The sequence below is a fragment of the Thamnophis elegans genome, chromosome 2 (assembly GCF_009769535.1).
Source record: "Thamnophis elegans isolate rThaEle1 chromosome 2, rThaEle1.pri, whole genome shotgun sequence".
NCBI classification, from domain to species: domain Eukaryota; kingdom Metazoa; phylum Chordata; class Lepidosauria; order Squamata; family Colubridae; genus Thamnophis; species Thamnophis elegans.
The window spans coordinates 51,923,117-51,941,527 of NC_045542.1; the positions used below are offsets into that span (position 1 = coordinate 51,923,117).

The 18,411-nt window shown below is 43.5% G+C and overlaps 1 protein-coding gene across 1 annotated transcript in view; it reads left to right on the forward strand.

Annotated features, from left to right (window-relative positions):
* The first annotated feature begins 4,071 nt into the window (after nucleotides 1-4,071).
* SLC9A3R1 (SLC9A3 regulator 1) overlaps nucleotides 4,072-18,411 on the forward strand; it is an 82,876-nt gene continuing 68,536 nt past the window's right edge. Inside the window, exon 1 of the mRNA XM_032209586.1 lies at nucleotides 4,072-4,816. Within this exon, the coding sequence (XP_032065477.1) occupies nucleotides 4,361-4,816 (456 nt within the window). The 5' untranslated portion in view covers nucleotides 4,072-4,360. The remainder of the gene's footprint in view (nucleotides 4,817-18,411) is intronic.

Genomic DNA, 18,411 nt, shown 5'->3' on the forward strand with positions numbered 1-18,411 from the left:
CCCAAGTAATCCGGGGTCCGACTCACTCAGCGGGTCACACGCTTGACCTCGTATTCCTCTCGGAGCAGTGGAGATGTGATCTAGATTTGAGGGGCATCAAGACCTTGCCCTTGTCATGGTCTGATCACTTCCTACTGAGGCTTGACTTTCGGAAACCAATCCCCCACTGTAGGGAGGAGGAACCGATTAGGTGGTTCCACCCCAGATGCCTGATGGACCCTATGGGATTTCAGACGGCGCTTGGAGAAATACCTGACGCTCTCGTCCACAGTCTGGTAGAGTCCTTAGTCGCTGCTTGGAATTCAGCGGTGGCGGGGGCTCTAAACCGGATTGCGCCTTTATGGCCTCTCCGAGGTAGTGGATCCAGGAGGGCTCCTTGGTTTACCGAGGAACTCCGGGAGATGAAGCACCAAAAGAGACGCCTAGAGCGCCGCTGGAGGGCCAGTAACTCTGAATCTGACCAAGCACTGATGAGAGCCTATATCAGGACCTATCTCGTGGCAATACGGGCGGCGAAATGTGCACATTTTTCCGCTCTTATTGCATCCGCTGAATCGCGCCCAGCCGCCTTGTTTAGAATAGCCCACTCCCTCTTGAAAGGGAGGGATGCGGACGACCCTTTACAGGGTAGAGCTGAGGAATTTGTTCAGTTTCTAACGGATAAAGTCGCTCGGATTCGGATGGATCTGGACTCCAATTGCACGGTACCAGCCGAGGTACCGGGGGAAGGTCTTCAGCGGATTTTATGGAGTGAGTTTCAACTTGTCATTCCTGAGGAAGTGGACAAGGCCATGGGAGCGGTGAGTGCCTCCACTTGTATACTGGACCTGTGCCCCTCCTGGCTGGTCTCGACCAGCAGGGAGGTGACACGTGGCTGGCTCCAGACAATAGTTAACACCTCTCTCCGGGAGGGATCCTTCCCACACCTCCTAAAGGATGCAGTGGTGAGACCCCTCCTGAAGAAACCTTCTCTGGACCCAGCCATTTTGAGTAACTATCGTCCAGTCTCCAACCTCCCCTTTGTAGGGAAGGTTGTTGAGAAAGTGGTGGCCTTTCAACTCCGACCGACCTTGGATGAAACCGATTATCTGGATTCCTTTCAGTTGGGTTTCAGGCCTGGTTACAGCACGGAAACTGCTTTGGTTGCGCTGATCGATGATCTCGGGCGAGCCAGGGATAGGGGTCACTCCTCTATCCTAGTGCTTCTTGACCTCTCAGCGGCCTTCGATACCATTGGCCATGGTATCCTTCTGCGACGGTTGCGAGAGGTGGGAGTGGGAGGCACCGTTCATCGGTGGTTCTCCTCTTACCTCTCGGACAGGTCGGTGTTGGTTGGAGGGCAGAAATCAACCCCTAGGCCCCTCAATTACGGGGTGCCGCAGGGTTCGGTCCTGTCCCCCCTCCTATTTAACATCTACATGAAGCCGCTGGGTGAGATCATACGCCGGCACGGGATTAAATACCACCAATACGCGGACGATACACAATTGTATCTGTCCGCCCCGTGCCAACTCAGCGAAGCGGTAGAAGTGATGTGCCAGTGCCTGGAGGCTGTTAGGGTCTGGATGGGAACAAACAAGCTTGCACTCAATCCCGACAAGACTGAGTGGCTATTGATGCTCCCTCCCAAGGACGGTCCAGCTATTCCATCTCTTAGCCTGGGGGGTGAAATTATACCCCCGCAATTTGGGGATCCTCCTGGATCCGCAGCTGATGCTAGAACATCACTTGTCAGATGGGACCAGGGGGGCCTTTGCCCAGGTTCGCCTGGTGCACTAATTGCGACCCTATCTGGACTGGGAGGCCCTTTGGATGCTCACTCACGCTCTCGTCATCTCAAGACTGGATTACTGTAACACGCTCTACATGGGGCTGCCCCTGAAGAGTGTTCGAAGACTTCAGTTAGTCCAGAATGCAGCCGCGCGAGCGATAGTGGGTGTACCTAGATACACCCACGTCACACCTATCCTCCGCGAGCTGCACTGGCTTCCCATTGGTCTCCAGATACGCTTCAAGGTGCTAGTTGTTACTTTTAAAGCCCTACATGATATCGGACCTGGCTACCTGAGAGACCACCTCCTGCCAATCACCTCCCAAAGACCTATTAGGTCGCACAGACTAGGCCTCCTCCGGATTCCATCTGCCGGTCAATGTCGGCTGGCGACTCCCCGGGGGAGGGCCTTCTCTGTAGCTGCTCCCGCCCTATGGAACGATCTTCCCGTTGAGATCCGGACCCTCACTACCCTTCCGGCCTTCCGCAAAGCGACCAAGACCTGGCTGTTCCGGCAGGCCTGGGGCTGTTGATGTATCCAGCCCCATCCTAAGTTATGAATGTTGTTGAACTTTTAATGTTGTTTTTTATTTTTTTTTGTATTTCCCTCCCTTTTTTTACCTGTAAGCCGCCCTGAGTCTCTTTGAGAGTGGGCGGCATACAAACTAAATAAATAAATAAATAAATAAATAAATAAATAAATAAATAAATAAATAAATAAATAAATAGTGGCTAAGATGCTAAGCTTGTTGATCAGAAAAACAGCAGTTCGGTGGTTTGAATCCCTAGCGCCACATATGGAGTGAGCTCCTGTTACTTGTCCCAGCTTCTGCCAACCCAGCAGTTCGAAAGCATGTAAAAATGCAAGTAGAAAAATAGGAGCCACCTTTGGTGGGAAGGTAACAATGTTCTGGCTGCCTTCAGCGTTTAGTCATGCCGGCCACATGACCATGGAGACGTCTTCAGTCAGTGCTGGCTCGTCGGCTTTGAAACGGAGATGAGCACCACCCCCTAGAGTTGGGAACAACTAGCACATATGCTCCAGGGGAACCTTTACCTTTAAAATATGAAGTAGAGACAGTTTGCTGCAGTGGTGGAGGTATTGACTAGAAACTGGGAGACTGAGTGTTAGTTCTGCCTTAGGCACAAAGCCAGCTAGGTGACCTTAGGCCAGTCACCTTCCCTTAGCTCTAGGAAGAAGGCAATGACAAACCATATCTGAAAAACTTTGCCAAGAAAACTGCAGAGATTTGCCCAGGCAATTGCAAAAATAAAAATAAAATACCGATTCTGAGGCACCCACAAAATACACATAGCCCACCAATAAAATATATGAAAAGAACACTGAAGTTCCAAACAAAACAAGAGAGAGCAAGAGTTGCTCAGGAAAGACTTGCGAGAGATCCCATAGAGATACCTTACATTTGTGACTATCTTTCAGTTTAGCTAAAATCGGCTTGTCAGTTTTGGACTGAATAAGATCCATTTTGTCTCGCAAGGCACTATCTCCTGCACATATGGGAGTGTAATTTGAGGTATTGGAAGGTGTTTGTGGTATACAGACGTCTATTTAAGATCCATTTAGGACAAAAACAAGCTTGATTCCCCATGACGGGGCTTCAAAAATAGGTTGCAACAGACTTTCTCAGAGATGGGTGTTCGATTTGGGGTGGCCGAAAGATATTTCCGTGGTACCGTATCCAGTTCCTTGCTCTTTTCTTTCCCAGATAAGTAGATGTACATTACGAGACCGCCCAGAGCTTAATTTGGAAAGATATTCCTGTGTCCTCAATTGACTGGAAGTTTATTTTATTTAATTAAACTTAATTAGGTTTCAATGTCACCGAAGGCGATTGTGCAATTCTGTTTTCCATGCAAAAAGAGCTGTTTTTCCATAAAAGAAAATTTATAATTACCTTGTAAGATAGTACCGACACTCTAAAACAGGGGTTCTTCAAACTTGGCAACTTTAAGACTTGTGGACTTCAACTCCCAGCTGGAGAATTCTGGGAGTTGAAGTCCACATGTCTTAAAGTTGCCAAGTTTGAAGAACCCCTGCTCTAAAACTGCAACCCGGCTTCGTGGAAGAAAGTGAAAAAAAATTGTACCACCTGAACGGCCAATAAAGAAATATAATGAAGAAAGGGGGCGGGGCTTTTATTTGCATGTTTCCGCCTCCGTTCCCGTTTCCAATTGGTCTTCGCCTTTGAGAGGCGTGCTTAGCGCGTTGCAACGCCTTTCTCCCGGATTTCATTGGTCCGACGACGTCAGTCGCAATGGTGCCCGCCCCTCTGATAAAATGTCAATGATATTCTGGAACGCTCGGACGCGTTCCATTAAAGTTGTGATTGGCGGAGTCGAGGCTTCTTAATACAATCGTAATCGGGATCCTGTTGGTCTTAAATCGTTCCGCACCCGCCCTGGAAACACCTGCTGCTGCTCCGAAACAGGACCGGCCAGATTGCTTCGGGCTAGTAGTAGTCCCTCCGAAGTTACTTGCTTCCTAAGACTTCGCATCCTTCGAGTAACTCGGAACGCTCTTGATCCCGGTAGAGATTCTTGGGACGTTTCACCCATCGAAGAAGAAACATGGACAACGGGGGAGGGAGCGAACCGCGGCTCTTGCCACGATTGTGCTGCCCAGAAAAGGGACCGAACGGTTACGGCTTCCATCTGCACGGGGAGAAGAGCAAAACAGGCCAGTTCATCCGGTTGGTGGAGCCCGATTCCCCGGCCGAGAAATCCGGTCTGAAGGCTGGGGACCGCTTGGTAGAAGTGAACGGAGACAACGTGGAGAAGGAAAGCCACCAGCAAGTAGTGAACCGCATACGAAATTCGCCCGGCTCGGTCCGCTTGCTGGTCGTGGACTCGGAGACCGACCAGCATCTGCAGAAGCTGGGCCTCCAATGCCGCGAAGAATTCATCCGTGGGCTGCCTGAGACGCCCGAGGCGAGCAGCGGCGAGCAGGAGGAGGAGGCTGTCCAGCAGGACCTGGAGGACGAAACGAAAGCGGATGGGGAGGAAAACCATCACGCTGCCCAGCGGGTAAAAATCTAGGTCTCGTTCGTGCGGGGGGAGGGAGAGGTTAAGCAATGCAGGTCGAAAGGCTGATCTCCAAACGCGACAGGCAGAAATACAACAGGCCAGGACTTCCCATCACCGAATCGGTCGGGGCTCACCACTTCGGGGTCCCCACCCCCACCTTTGCGCGAGGTTTTCCGAACGTGGCACTGCGGTGGCCGGCGGAACTACCGGACACCCCACTGAATTTCTTGCCAATCGCTGGGCAAAAAAAAAAGCAGCACAAAATCTCTGTTGGGGGTGTGATGAAGGAAACCTAGGCTATATACAATTAAGTGGGTTGGGCGAGGATTACACACGGGAAGAACCAGGAAAGCACGTTAACAATGTTTAGTGTGTGTGTTTCCAAGCAGATCTGGTATGACAAGTAGTAGAAGGCGCCTGGAAGTAAGAGCTAATGAAAAGTTTTGGCTGTTGGTTGATAAATGGCAAAAAAACAAGCCCCAACTCCTTCTTCACCCGTTAATTCCCTTGCTGCGTTAGAGATAAGGTGGTTTCTGTTGTTATCGATGAACTGCGTTACTCTTTAGAAAGCAAAGAGTAGCCATGTTGACTAGAGAGGGTGGAGGACGCGGAGATCCAAGGGAAAGCAGCAGTTCTGTGGCGCCCCTTCTTCCCACCGCCACCCCGGTCCGGGTTGTTGTTGTTGTTGTTATTAAAAAACAGCAACAAACTGGTGGGAACATCAGCCTGAAAAAGTCACCTATTATTATTATTGTTGTTGTTGTTGTTGTTGTTGTTATTATCATCATCATCAGCAGCTGTGGGTGGTTTCCGACGGGTGAGAGCCGGGCAGGAGTCCTGCTAGCAGCCACACGGTTGCGGGGCGCTGCCTTTGCCTCGAGGCTTGCGGTGAAGCTGAGGGCAGACTTCGGATGAAAAATTGAGGAGAGGCTCTGCAATGTGAGCTCTGCCAATCTCGGATGTCTGCTGCGTTCTCAGACTTACAGAGATACCCCCGTGGGAAGAGAACCGGGCATTCCTGGGATCCCGCGGCCCAAATCCAGTTCGGAGTGTTCCTTTAAAGCTCGGGGAGGGGGTGTTGTCCGTGCCTCCCTGTGTTAGATCGCCGGAGCGGAAAGAACGTTCGAAGAATTTGATCCTTGATCGCGTCGTTTTTCCTCCTGTACCTGAATTAAGAGATTATCTGGTGCCTGGTACTCTTTGTAACAACTCCTCCTCCCCTATAAAACTTCTTTTTTAAAAAATGGTACACATCAAAGCTGAAATCCTCTTGGGCCAACTGCCTTCAATCTGCTTCATTCCAGATGTGCTAAAGTTACATTTGGGAATTGTGTTCCAAATCCCGAGTGTGCATTATTAAAGAAAAGACTATCTTTTCCAGTAGATACTAGAAAAACTGGGGTATTGCCTTCCACTTAAATCATCCAGTGGTGTACTTTACTGCACAAATGTAGTTAGGTCACCTTATTTTACTTCATTATGTCATCACATTCTATCAAAAGTAAATGTGTTTTTGTGTGATAGGACTGCCACCTTATTTTCATGTGTGCTAATTTCTTTCCTCCTTTGCTACTTTGCTAAATCAAGAGATGAATTTATTAAGTTTTTTTAAAAAGCTTTAAAAATAATTATCACCTTCCTGCACACTTCCTAAACTCTGGAAGGCATAGAATAAATCAAACCAAGTACTTACTGCTTATTGAGCTACCATAACCTGGTATTAAGCATTTGGTGAATTTTTAATTGTCTCAGTGAAACTGGCCCCATCTTGAGCCCTGAAGGGCACAGAGAACTTTGAATTTTTAAAAGCAGAGGGGTAGGAAAAAAGAAACTCAGTTATCTGAACAAGAGGCTGGAACTGTTGTTTACTGAAACTGAATCTTGTTTTCCTACCCATTTTTTAAACATAAATCTATTTAAGTTTTTTTTTAAAAAAATTATTTCCCTAGATAATTTAGTGAGCTCAGGTCTTTTCTGCTACTTTTATACCTTTTGGATTGCTTTATAGAAAAATTAAATCTGCTCCACTGATCTGAGAGGTAGATTTAATTCCAAGATATGATCAAGTACTGCTGATCACAACTTGAGGAAGAAGATGGCTTGGTCAACTTGCTGAAACTTGAAGCTAAGCTGACTTTGGGGAGAAGATTCAACAAAAGGGTGCTGTAACAAAAAAGGCCCTGTTTGGTGTATTGGCTTAGCCTCTCCTAAGGATAGGCCATAGGTTAGATCGTACTTACATGCTCATTCAGCTATTAAGACCTCACACTTTTTTTAAATTGATACCTAACATGGATTAATATAAATAACAAGATTTTCTCTATAGTCTCCAAATATATAAAATGAGCTGATGAAAAAATAGTTCCTTTACTTTAGAATCCTATTAAAATAATTTTGATTGACAAGCCTTTCCCTCTCTTGGAAATCTAACCCTCGAGGTCTTGTGATGGATATACCGATATGCCTGCTTATAGATTTGTACTGGAGCATTTTTGACTTCCCCTGTTAACAATGAACTTTTGAGGGAGAGACAATGGGCTTCAGTCTTTTGTTGTATGAACCTTCGTTGAGATAGCGCCCAAAACAAATGTAGAGGCCCACTGAAACCATTAAATTGAGTTTTAAAACCTGAAGCAATCAATGAAAGGTTGCTGATAAAACCAGCAAATAGATCATTGTTAGGTCAATAGTAACTCCCTTTATATTCCAAGACATTGCTCTGGTACTGCTTTCTATTTCTGATTTTGCTTGAGAGGAGGCTTAGGAACAAGGATATGAACACTTGCTGAAAAGCTTGTTGCAATGCAGGGGAGTATGCATATGATCCTAGATGTTTGAAATCAGGATTAGGGTATTTGGAGTCCTGATTGTGGTTAGGCTGACAAAAAGACAGGCTCTTTGGAGCTCTGGCCAACACGGAGAATGTGTTTACTATTAAGGATTGATCAAACTGGATTTAGAACAATATGGCCAGCAACAACTTTCTGGGAAATAGAGAAGTAATTTTCCTTAAAAAAAATAAGGGAACGCTGTACATATAGGGAATGTAGAAGAGAGTGAAGTACAGGCTTCCCATGAACAAATCAAGTGATTGCGATAAGTGCTGTAATACAAAGCTCGATTAGATTAGTTTTAAGTCATAAATGTCTGCTATGGGAATTCCTGACTTTGACTGGATTCATATTTGTGGAGAAATGGTTATAGATAAAGGCTAGCAGGGATGTTTGAAATGTACAGCTGGAGTATTAGAAAGGACACAGTTTGGACTTGACCAGCTTTGGAATGTTTAATACTGGTGGGCAGTCTGGTACCTTTTAAATATTTTGGACTACAGCTGCCACAAAATCCCTACTAGACATCATCTTGCCTACATCTCCTGTCCAAAAGGTTGGGGAAAGGAACAGGATTGACATTAACTGAAGGGATCCCAGTCATACAGAACAACAGTTCTCAAGTTGCAAATTTGGACTTATCACTGAACCTCAGCATTGGCTTATAAACATTCCTGCTTCTTCATTCTTGATTTCAGTCTAATATAAATCCTTAGCTACATTCCTACCCATTCTACATTCTTGGCTGCAGCATAGATTGATTGATTATGAGCCATCAAACCAAACTCTTAACAACAACATAACAGTAGGTATGTCCCAAAGGTGCTTTTTTCAAAAGGCAACTGGAACTTTCTGGGGGTTTTTTTGAAGACGTTTCGCTTCTCATCCAAGAAGCTTCTTAAAAGAAAAACCAAAAACCATTTGCCTCTTGAAAATAGCACCTTTGGGACAACTGTGACCTGGATGACTGAGAGTCTCCATATACTTGTCCGTAGGTAGATTTTATCCAGGAGTTAGTACCAATATCAGCTGCTGTTGCAAACATATAACTGCATATGTCTGTATGTGTTCAATGTGAAGACCATATCTAAGTTGAATTGATATTTTGAGATTTAAAAAGTTTAGATGCCTTCAAATCAGTTTAGATGATATTTTACTGCATTTGAGAAACGTCCCTCCCCCTTTGGAAATTCAAATAAAACTGACTTGATTTGATATCTTGATTTGAATGTCCGGATCAAATCAAACTGGTTTTCCCAAATTAGACTGATATTCAAATAGCAGATTTCCTGATTTGAATAGACACAAGAGTCCACAGTGACATGAAGCTTCAATGACATGGAAAGTTGATGAAGAATTGCAGGAAGATACAGACGCAGAATTCAGTACTTTTATCCCTCTGAATATTGTGGTAGGAATAGCCAAAGTATAGGCTGTTTAATTGGGGCACCAAATCTTACAGACTCCACTATGATCTATTAAAAAAAATCTTGAAGAAATATCCTTAATATGCCACCACCTATAATATTTCGTGACAAAGAAAGAAAATTATGGTACCTTTATTGATTTGATTCCTGTTTCTTTGGGCTTGATAGGTTAGAAACCATATGCAAATCACTGGAAGCAGATAGTCAAATCTGCCTTAGTTAATGGTTACCTCTTGGGAGGGGGGAGGAAGGGGGAGGATTCTCGCCATTACCAACAAACAAGGGTCCTTGATTGTTTGGAACTTCAAGACATCTGGAATTTTGAAAGTGTATTATGAACATTCTGACAAAATGGCTGCTAGGGAGGGGATGAGCTAGCCCACAAATACCCATTTATGAGAAGGTTGCAGGAAAGCAAGCGTGGTACATTTGTTCCCTGCAACATTCTTGACCCCTCCCCACAGAATAAGTCTAAATTACTGCCTCATTTTCTCTGTCTTCTGAGCATGCCAGCTTGTTTTCAATAAAGCAATGTCCTGCAGCTACTCATCATATTTATTTTCTAAGAAGGCTTCTGGGCCCCCCAGAAAGCACAGCTGGGAGCTGTCAGCTTCCCATTTTTATTCCCATTTGAAAGAGAAGATCGATGAAGCAGGCAGAAATTTACTACTCCTTCAATGCTATTATGGGAGAAAGTAAAACTAATTGCTCACATTTCCCTGTAAACAGGTAGTTCTGCTTACATGCCACAGTCCTCCTGAGAATTTTGGCTTTCTGTTGGATGTCTCTCAAGTGTCCAGGATTAACTTTGCAAAAGAGAGCTTCACCCAGATTCAGAATCCTACATTTCCTGGGAAAGTCTGCTTCCCAAAATAGGATCAATGATAAACTCCATATTCTTAACCTGGGTCACATTTAATTGGGTAGGTCAGTGGCATGTAAAGAAAATCCATGGATATGAAGCTTTGTTAAGAAAATTGCCCGTGTACCATGTAGGGCCGTGATGGCGAACCTGTGGCATGCGGAGTCATATTTGCCAACACAGCAGCCCTTGGCAGCCCACATGCGCACTAGCCAGCTGATTTTCAGCCTTCTGGAGGCCCGGGGGAGGCCGTTTTCACTATCCCCAGGCTTCAGGAAAGCCTCTGAAGCTTGGGAAGGGTGAAAATCCCCCCCACACACGGGGGTTGCGCACGCATGCATGGGGGGGGGAGGTTGCTTGTGCACACGCAGGTGGGGGGTCGCTCACGCATGTCCAGGTGGGTGGGATGCACATGCACGATAGCGTACATGCACACAGTTGTGGCACACCTTTAGAAAAAAGTTAGTCATCACTGATGTAGGGTTTTGAAAGCTGACCTATGAGAGGTAGCTAAATAGTTTACTAAATTATTTTGGGGACTGTCTGAAAAATAGAGATACAGCAGTATGTCAATCAAGCTTTTCCTGGGATGTAAATGATTTTAGAATTATTTTTTTGCTGCTGGCAAATATAGCTGCTTGTCACTAAGTTATAAGAAGTCAATTTTTTCCTGAATTTTCCTCTTCCTTTCATGGACGCGCAATTTATACAGTATCTCTCATCTGGCTGAGCATTAATTTGCACTGTTCCAATGTCAAGGTCTCTTATAACATTGATAAGGGAAGAAAGCCTTATAAGTTGATAAGGGAAGAAAGGCATGTGAGCATTTAGCCTATTTGTATAGTGTGAACATATTTCCAATGTGTGTGTTATTGAGACCCACCCTGAATTTCACTGAGTATAATTAATAAATTGTTGTTGTTAGTTGTGAAGTCATGCCCGACCCATCTCAAACCCATGGTCAACATTCCTCCAGGCCTTCCTATCCTCTACCATCCTCTGGAGTCCATTTAAGCTCATGCCTACTGCTTCCATGACTCCATCCAGGCACCTCATTCTCTGTCATCCCCTTCTTCTTTTGCCCCCAATCTTTTCCAGCATCAGGCTCTTCTCCAGTGAGTCCTTCCTTCTCATTAGGTGGCCATAGTATTTGAGTTTCATCTTTAGGATCTGGTGTTCAAAAGAGCAGTCAGGGTTGATCTCTTCTAGGACTAACCGGTTTGATCATCTTGAAGTCCAAGGGACTCGGAGTCTTCTCCAGCACCATAGTTCAAAGGCCTCAATTCTTTGGCGCTCAGCCTTCTTTATGGTCCAACCTTCTCAGTCATACATTGCAGCTGGGAAAACCATAGCCTTGCCTATACACACTTTTGTTGGCAGGGTGATGTCTCTACTTTTTAGTATGTTGTCTAGATTTTGCCATAGCTTTTCTCCCCAGAAGCAAGTGTCTTTTAATTTCTTGGCTGCAGTGCAGTCCCCATCTGCGGTGATTTTGGAGCCCAGGAAAATAAAATCTGTCAATATCTCCATTTCTTCCCCATCTATTTGCCAGGAACTGAGAGGGCCGGATGCCATGAATTAATAAATACATAGTTTAAATAAAAATGGCACACACTGAGTAGATACATTGATCGGTGTCAGCAACAGCCTTTCTTGTACTTTCTCTAGAAAGTACTCTAGAGTATTCTAGAAAGTACTCTAGATATGTAGACCTCAATTCTCAGAATTCTCACTGATGACTTTGCTAACTGGGAATAATTGTATAAACCATGATTTCTAAACCACAAAGCTTGACTTCATACAACATGCTGAACTCAGATCAAGGAAACTACATTAAAGCATACTACAATGTATAAAGCATGCCATTGTTTATTCAGAAATGTCAATGTGAAACTGAGCATCCCTGGTAATTGGTGTATGCTATCCAATAATAGGTTTCTTCAAATGCCTCAGTCATCAGTGGTCAGCTTTTGAGATGGTGAAAGTCCCAGAAGTCATTTTAATCTAGCACAGTGTTTCTCAACTTCAGCAACTTTAAAATGGGTGGAATTCAATTCCCAGACTTTCATAACCATCCAGTCCACCTATTTTAAAGTTGCTGAGGTTGAAAAACACTGAACTAGCACACCTAATTCTTACTAAGTAAGCTGAATTGTATGCCTTTCCATCTTTCCTATTTTTGCAACACTTTAATAAGGTTTACATAAGAATAAGCATATTGTTTGTACTTGAAGGAGTTCCATTGCCATTTTTAATTATTCATAATAATTTTCTCTTTATGAATAATTCTTATTCAAAGATTTAAAAAGCAATGGAAATGTAGAAGAGAAAAGAGCGTAAAAGAAAATTGAATAACAAAAAACTCTAAAAATAAATATCTAAGTCAGTTATTTCTAATTTTCTTTGGAGTAGTTACACATACAGCAGTTATCTATATTCTTCATTATTGCACATTTTAATTTCCTTCCTCCCATCAACAAATTTTTAAATTAATAAATCCCAAAATCAGCAGTTTACTTTTATCCATTTTCAACAACAACAACAACAAAAACCCAATAGTAAAGTGTTTTGGTTTCTTTTTCCAGCAGCTGTAGTCCACTCCTTAATCAAACAAATCAATATAGCCATTTCTACAAACTCAGCAATCTTCACAATCCATCTCTCCATTATTGGTGCTTTTTAATTTTGCATTTTTGTGCATATAATAACCTTGCTGAATTATCATACATAAAACCAAGTGTCCATGAACCTTTTCTAGCTAAATGTCTGTAAGTCTTAATAAAAAGTTTTCTGGTTTCATCTGAATGTTAATTTTTAAAACACTCTGTATCACCAAAATGTATTAGCATCCAGTATCTTTTCACTTTTTTTACAAGTACATCATGGATGATAAAATGTTCCCTCAGTTTCACATTTCTAACAGTGATTAGAATACCATAGTACTGTCAGACAATTTATTTGGTGTCAGATACCAATGGTATATCATTTTTTAAAATGTTTTCTTTTAAGCAGCAACACAATGTGAATTTCAGATCTTTTAACCACATTTTCTCCAAATGATTCATTTGAATGTTCCATCAATCCAAATTTTTTGAAGTTACCATGATTTCAAATTCTGGTTTAAGTTAGCCAGAAATGGGGGCTGTTTGGGGTTTTTCCGTGGTACTTGGCTTAATGAAATTACAAAGTATGGTTAAAGGGCTACATTTAATAGTGACAAGATGGTGAAATAGACTTCTGTTAATGTACTGGGATGGCTGTATGTCTCATGAAATACAATCATGGTCATTTAAGGTGTCCATTAAATACTTCTAAAGTTCATGAATATACCTAATTGCTAACTAACAGAAGAATTTTAATGTTTATTTGCTTAGGAATTTTAAATATGTGACCACAAGTGACCATTTAGCTAAATATTTAAATAGGGACTTTAGCAAGATTTGCAGATTCTTCTAACTAAAGAATTTTGGAGAAGGAGATAAGGGAAAATGGGGAGGACTCCTTTTCTTCCTGTTCATAGTTGTAATCAGAGGTGGGCTTCAAATCCCTGCGCTTCCGGTTCGCTCATGCTCACACGTGCGCTCGTGCACGTGATGCTTCTGCGCATGCACAGAAGTGTCCAGGTGGCTGGGCGGAGCCCCCTGCCACTGCTACTATTGGTTTGTCCGATCTGGGCCAAACCGGGAGCAACATATATCTTGTTGTAATGGGCAGATGGAATTGCCTTGAGGAACATGAGGAAGAGCCTCACCAAGACAACAGTCAGACAAAAGAAATCTGAGCCCAGGGCAGAAATGTAACTTAAGAAAGTGAAGCTTTCTTTGAGCTTCCTTGTTTTCCTGAAGATATTTCATTACCCAAAGTAGTTAACCCCAATCAAGAAACTATCAAGCAAGCCAACAGTAAACAACCCAACCCAAGAATCCCTAAGACTACCCCCTCCAACACTGACAGTGCAAGCTGAGAGCAAACCCCACTCCTTACTAGCACTGATGATGTTACCTAGTTTGAATAATGAAATGTCTGCAAGGAAAAAAAATCAAGCTCAGAGAGCACCAAAGACGCCTCATTTCAAGTCTGAGGTACAAATATTCTTCTTTTTTGGTACTGTAGGAAGTTAGCACCCACCATTCTCCAAGAAAATGAGATATGTTAGGAAATATTAAAAGAACAGAGTATTTTCCCTAAAAGGGAAACTTACAACCTCCCCCCCCCACTTTGTCAGTGGGTCATTAAGACCTGAGCCAGTCTATTCTTCATAACAAAGATCTACCTCCTTCAGAGCCATAGTAGGAATTGTCCAAAGCCCTTTCATTACATCATCACTCAGCAAGAGTCAACCAAGCCTGGGACTCAAAAGAGAACCTACAAATTACTCCTGCATGGCCCCATGGGAGTCTGACAACCAATCAGAACACAAGCTCAAATTCAAAGCCCAACAGAGGGCATAAAACCCAGGCTCTCTCAGGATCTCTCCTTTTTTTTGCCCAGGATCTCAAACCATGTGATCCTGTTCATCAATAAACCTTCTTTCCAAGCAACTTCTATATATCTAGTGTCTTTTTCCTCACTTGGAACTAAACTCAGAAGGACATTTCTTCCAACAGTACTTAAGAAATTGTCCCACACTTAAAGAAATTGTCCCACACTTAATCCTCCCACGTTCTTGTGAAGACAAAGGGAGGAAGGGGGTGGGGCAAGTATATGCAGACTTGAAAGATTATGTTATTGTAACTATAATAATAAAAAACAGTTTTAGCATTCATATCTTTGGTTTCCTAGTCTGATGTACCTTGAGGGACTGACAATAATAATAATAATAATATTTAAATGAATACATTTAGTGAGTCAGTATGATTAAAAAAAGAGACTGCTCTGTCTGCTGCAAAATTCTCTGCGTTGACTGACAGCAGCAATGCTGGGTTTTAGGCATAACTTTTCTATTCTTGGATAACTGTACATTATGTTATAACCAATGAATTGGAACAGTAAATGACATTGCTATTTATTTATTTTTATTCATTAAGAAACAATACAGCAAAATGAAACAAAACTAATCACACATTTGATTGATATTCTAGGACAGCGATGGTGAACCTTTTTGGGCTCCCGTACCAACAGCAGGGGGAGCACAAGGGAGCCGTACGCGGGCGTGCCATACCCATAATGCTATGCGTGTGACCCTCCTTGCCCATACATGTGCGCGCACACCCTGCGCATGCACACGCAACCCCCTCCCTTTTGGCCCACGATAGACCCGTTTTTCACCCTCCCCAGGCTCAAGAGGCTTTCAAGGACCTTGGAGAAGGCAAAAACAGCCTCCCCCGCCCTCCCGAGGCTCTTTGCTGTCTCCCGGACTTCACTGAGGGTGACTGAACAGCCTGCTCTTGGAAATGGAGGCTGTGGCCGATGGGCTTAGCCCTGGGCTCTTGTTCTGCCTGCCCGGGAGACGGAACCCAGGGAGGAATATAACTGACTGTTTTGGAAGGAATGGACCCAGCACCTTCCACTTACATTCACAGCAGCTGCGCCTGCCATGCCCCGCCACCTTCGGAGACAACAGAGGAAAGCGCTTCTCTTGGTGGGGTAGCCGAGCTGGCCGGCACCAGGCCCCAAGCCTCGCAATCACCCCGCCCAGCGCACAGACTTTGTCTCTATTGCGGCCTGCGAAGGCCTGCGCTTTGGCCAGCCGATGCCCTGGGAGACCCATTTCCTGGCTCCATGTTCCTGACCTGAGTTATGGAGAAACCCCTGGGCATTATCCTCTGCCCCCTACAATGCTGTTGCTGCTACTGCCTCTGCCAGGCATGTTGCCTACGTCCATGCCGCCGCCGTCTCAGGTCCCAGTAGTCGTTCTACATGTTCCATCAGATGCACCAGAAGCATTTGCAATCGGTGTCTGCCCTGCCTACTTCCCCCACAGCAGCTTCTCCTTCTTCTGGCTGCTCCAGCATCCCAGCCAGAAGAAACACTGTGACAGCCGCCGAGGGTGAGGGGGCGGCGGTGGCAAGGACGGGCAAGGACTTCCCTCCCTCCCCACCCGAGCGGGCTACTTGCATGGCTCCAGCCTGCGGCTCTGATAAAGATCTGCAGTCCAGAGCGCTGCTGCTTCCAGCCGGGATATATTCTGCCAGGCCCTCTTTGCCTTTGTAGATATTTGCCATGATGTACTATTATGATCATTTGAACTCTATGTTTTACCATTCCCCCCCCCCCCCAATTTTTTTGCTTGATTCTGCTGCCTTGATAATTTCCACTTCTACAAAAATGGTTCTTTTCAAGTATTGCTCTTAAGGAGTGTGTTGTAGATAGTGATCAATTTGTATGTGCAAAACTCCCATAAAATGTTAGCATGATTCCCCCCCCCCAAATTTTTCAGCTTGTCTCAGTTTTTTGATTGCATCACATTCAGGAAACTTGGAAATTATAGTTTTTCCATTGATGCCAATGGAAAAATTATAGTTGGTTAGATGTTTAAACTGGATTTCATATGTTTATTATTAATATTATGCTGAACTTGATTGAACCTGGCATCATTTAACTGCACAGCATATGAGCTCTGTCCCTTCATGGGTTCATGCTCTACATGAGCTAACCCTATTATTAGATTGGATAAAACAGGTTCTATAGGGCGGGAGCAGAAGCAAAATTGTAGGTACCACAGGGCCTTTTCCCCTTTGGGACCACTGGAGAGTAGAGCTATATTAGGATTAATTTTCCTGCCAGTCTGAATGACATTGTGGAGATTCTCTTGACTCATTGCCTTGAATCAATAGGCCCAACTAATGATAACTTTTGGGACTGAGTGTCTATCATCGTTCAGATTTCTTTAAATGGTGCTTTAGGCCCAAAATGAGCCACAGGTGTGTGTCTGTGCATGTGGGCAGGGAGCAGAGGGGGGTCTTGCATGCATTGTATCATGGATGTGGACACGTGCGCTTTTGGCCCGCAACACTGGTATAAGGGATAAAGGAAACAATGTGTTTCTTCTGAATACAAATTTGTAATAATTCTCATGCTTTGCAATTCTTTGTAAAAAAAAAAAAGCTTGAATGATGTAGAAGTTTTGTATCCTTCTTAAATTAATTTGATTGAAAATGACTCCAATCTGGCTAAAATTGTTTACCCACCTGAGAGTGCCACACAGCCAGCTTTCCAAGTAGATCAGGGATCTTGTGTTGAAATACCTAATACTTCAGAGTATTAGGTACACTGTAATACTTCAGCTAAGGTGTAAAGTGTAATACTTCAGCTAAGGCCTTGAAACCCTTTAATAAAATACTAATTTGACTTTGAAGCTAGAGAAATAGTTTTCTTTCTCCTCCTGTCTAGCATGTAGAAAACATGTTTGCAGCAGTGATGCCTTACCAATGGAATGCGGGAGGAATTTCGATTTACAAGAATAAGAATTGGTTTGAAATATCTCCACAAAAGTTTCCTGGAATTAAAAGGGAGGACATCTACCTTCAAGCCATGCCCTTTAATACCTTCACCTTGTTAATATGCTTCTGTTAAAGGTCTCTATGACAAATTGGTAAACTATTTATCTGAAATCTGATTTCTTTCCTGATTCTGCAGCTCAGCCATTGTCCTGTCCTGTACCTTTGAGGTGCTAATCTATTGTCCTTGGTGTCAAAGGTTTGTCTTTGAAACCACTGCAAATATCTAAAACAATTTGTTCAAACACCAATTAATGAGGAACAATAGCTAGTCTGTCTGTCTCTTGATCTCCTTAAATAGCTGAATACTAGTTTTTTAACACTAGATAGAACAGGTTGGCATAAGTAGACTGTGAAAAGATAGGATTAAAAATGGAATATAATGATTACCTAAGTGAGTCCCAAACTGTAAAATAAATATCGTACAAATATAAAATGAGAGAGAGAGAGAAAATATTGAGAAAGAGAGGTCTGTGTGTCATTCTGACTTCCTAGGAATCTATCTGGTCTTCCCCCAAACAATACATAAAGTTTAGGCTTACATTAAAAGGCCAATTAAAATTAAATCAGCTTGCTCTTATGCACTTAAATTGGCATGCAAGCACCTTTGGGTGTAGTTGATATGTTTCCAAACCAGTGTGTTATCAATCATAAACCAGATATGCAAAGCTAATAAATGACTCTGCAAACTGAACTTTCATTTCTGATCTTAATACTCCTAATTCCGAAGAGGCAGATCTGTCTTGTCATTCTTTTTCTCCTCCCTCTGATCCTTATAACTTTCTTACTAGATAAGCAGAGAAATAGTGTCTGGATTCAGATATTGATCTGAACCATAAAGCATGGCTTACAGGTTAAAATGACCTGGATCACTTACAGACTAACATGGAACCAAATAAGCTGTATGTCTGATGACATAGCATGAAGTTCACAGCCCGTTGCTCTAATCCAGGAGTCTCCAAACTTGGCAACTTTAAGACTTGTGGATTTCAGTTCCTAGAATTCCCCAGCCAGCCATGCTGGGGATTTCTGGGAG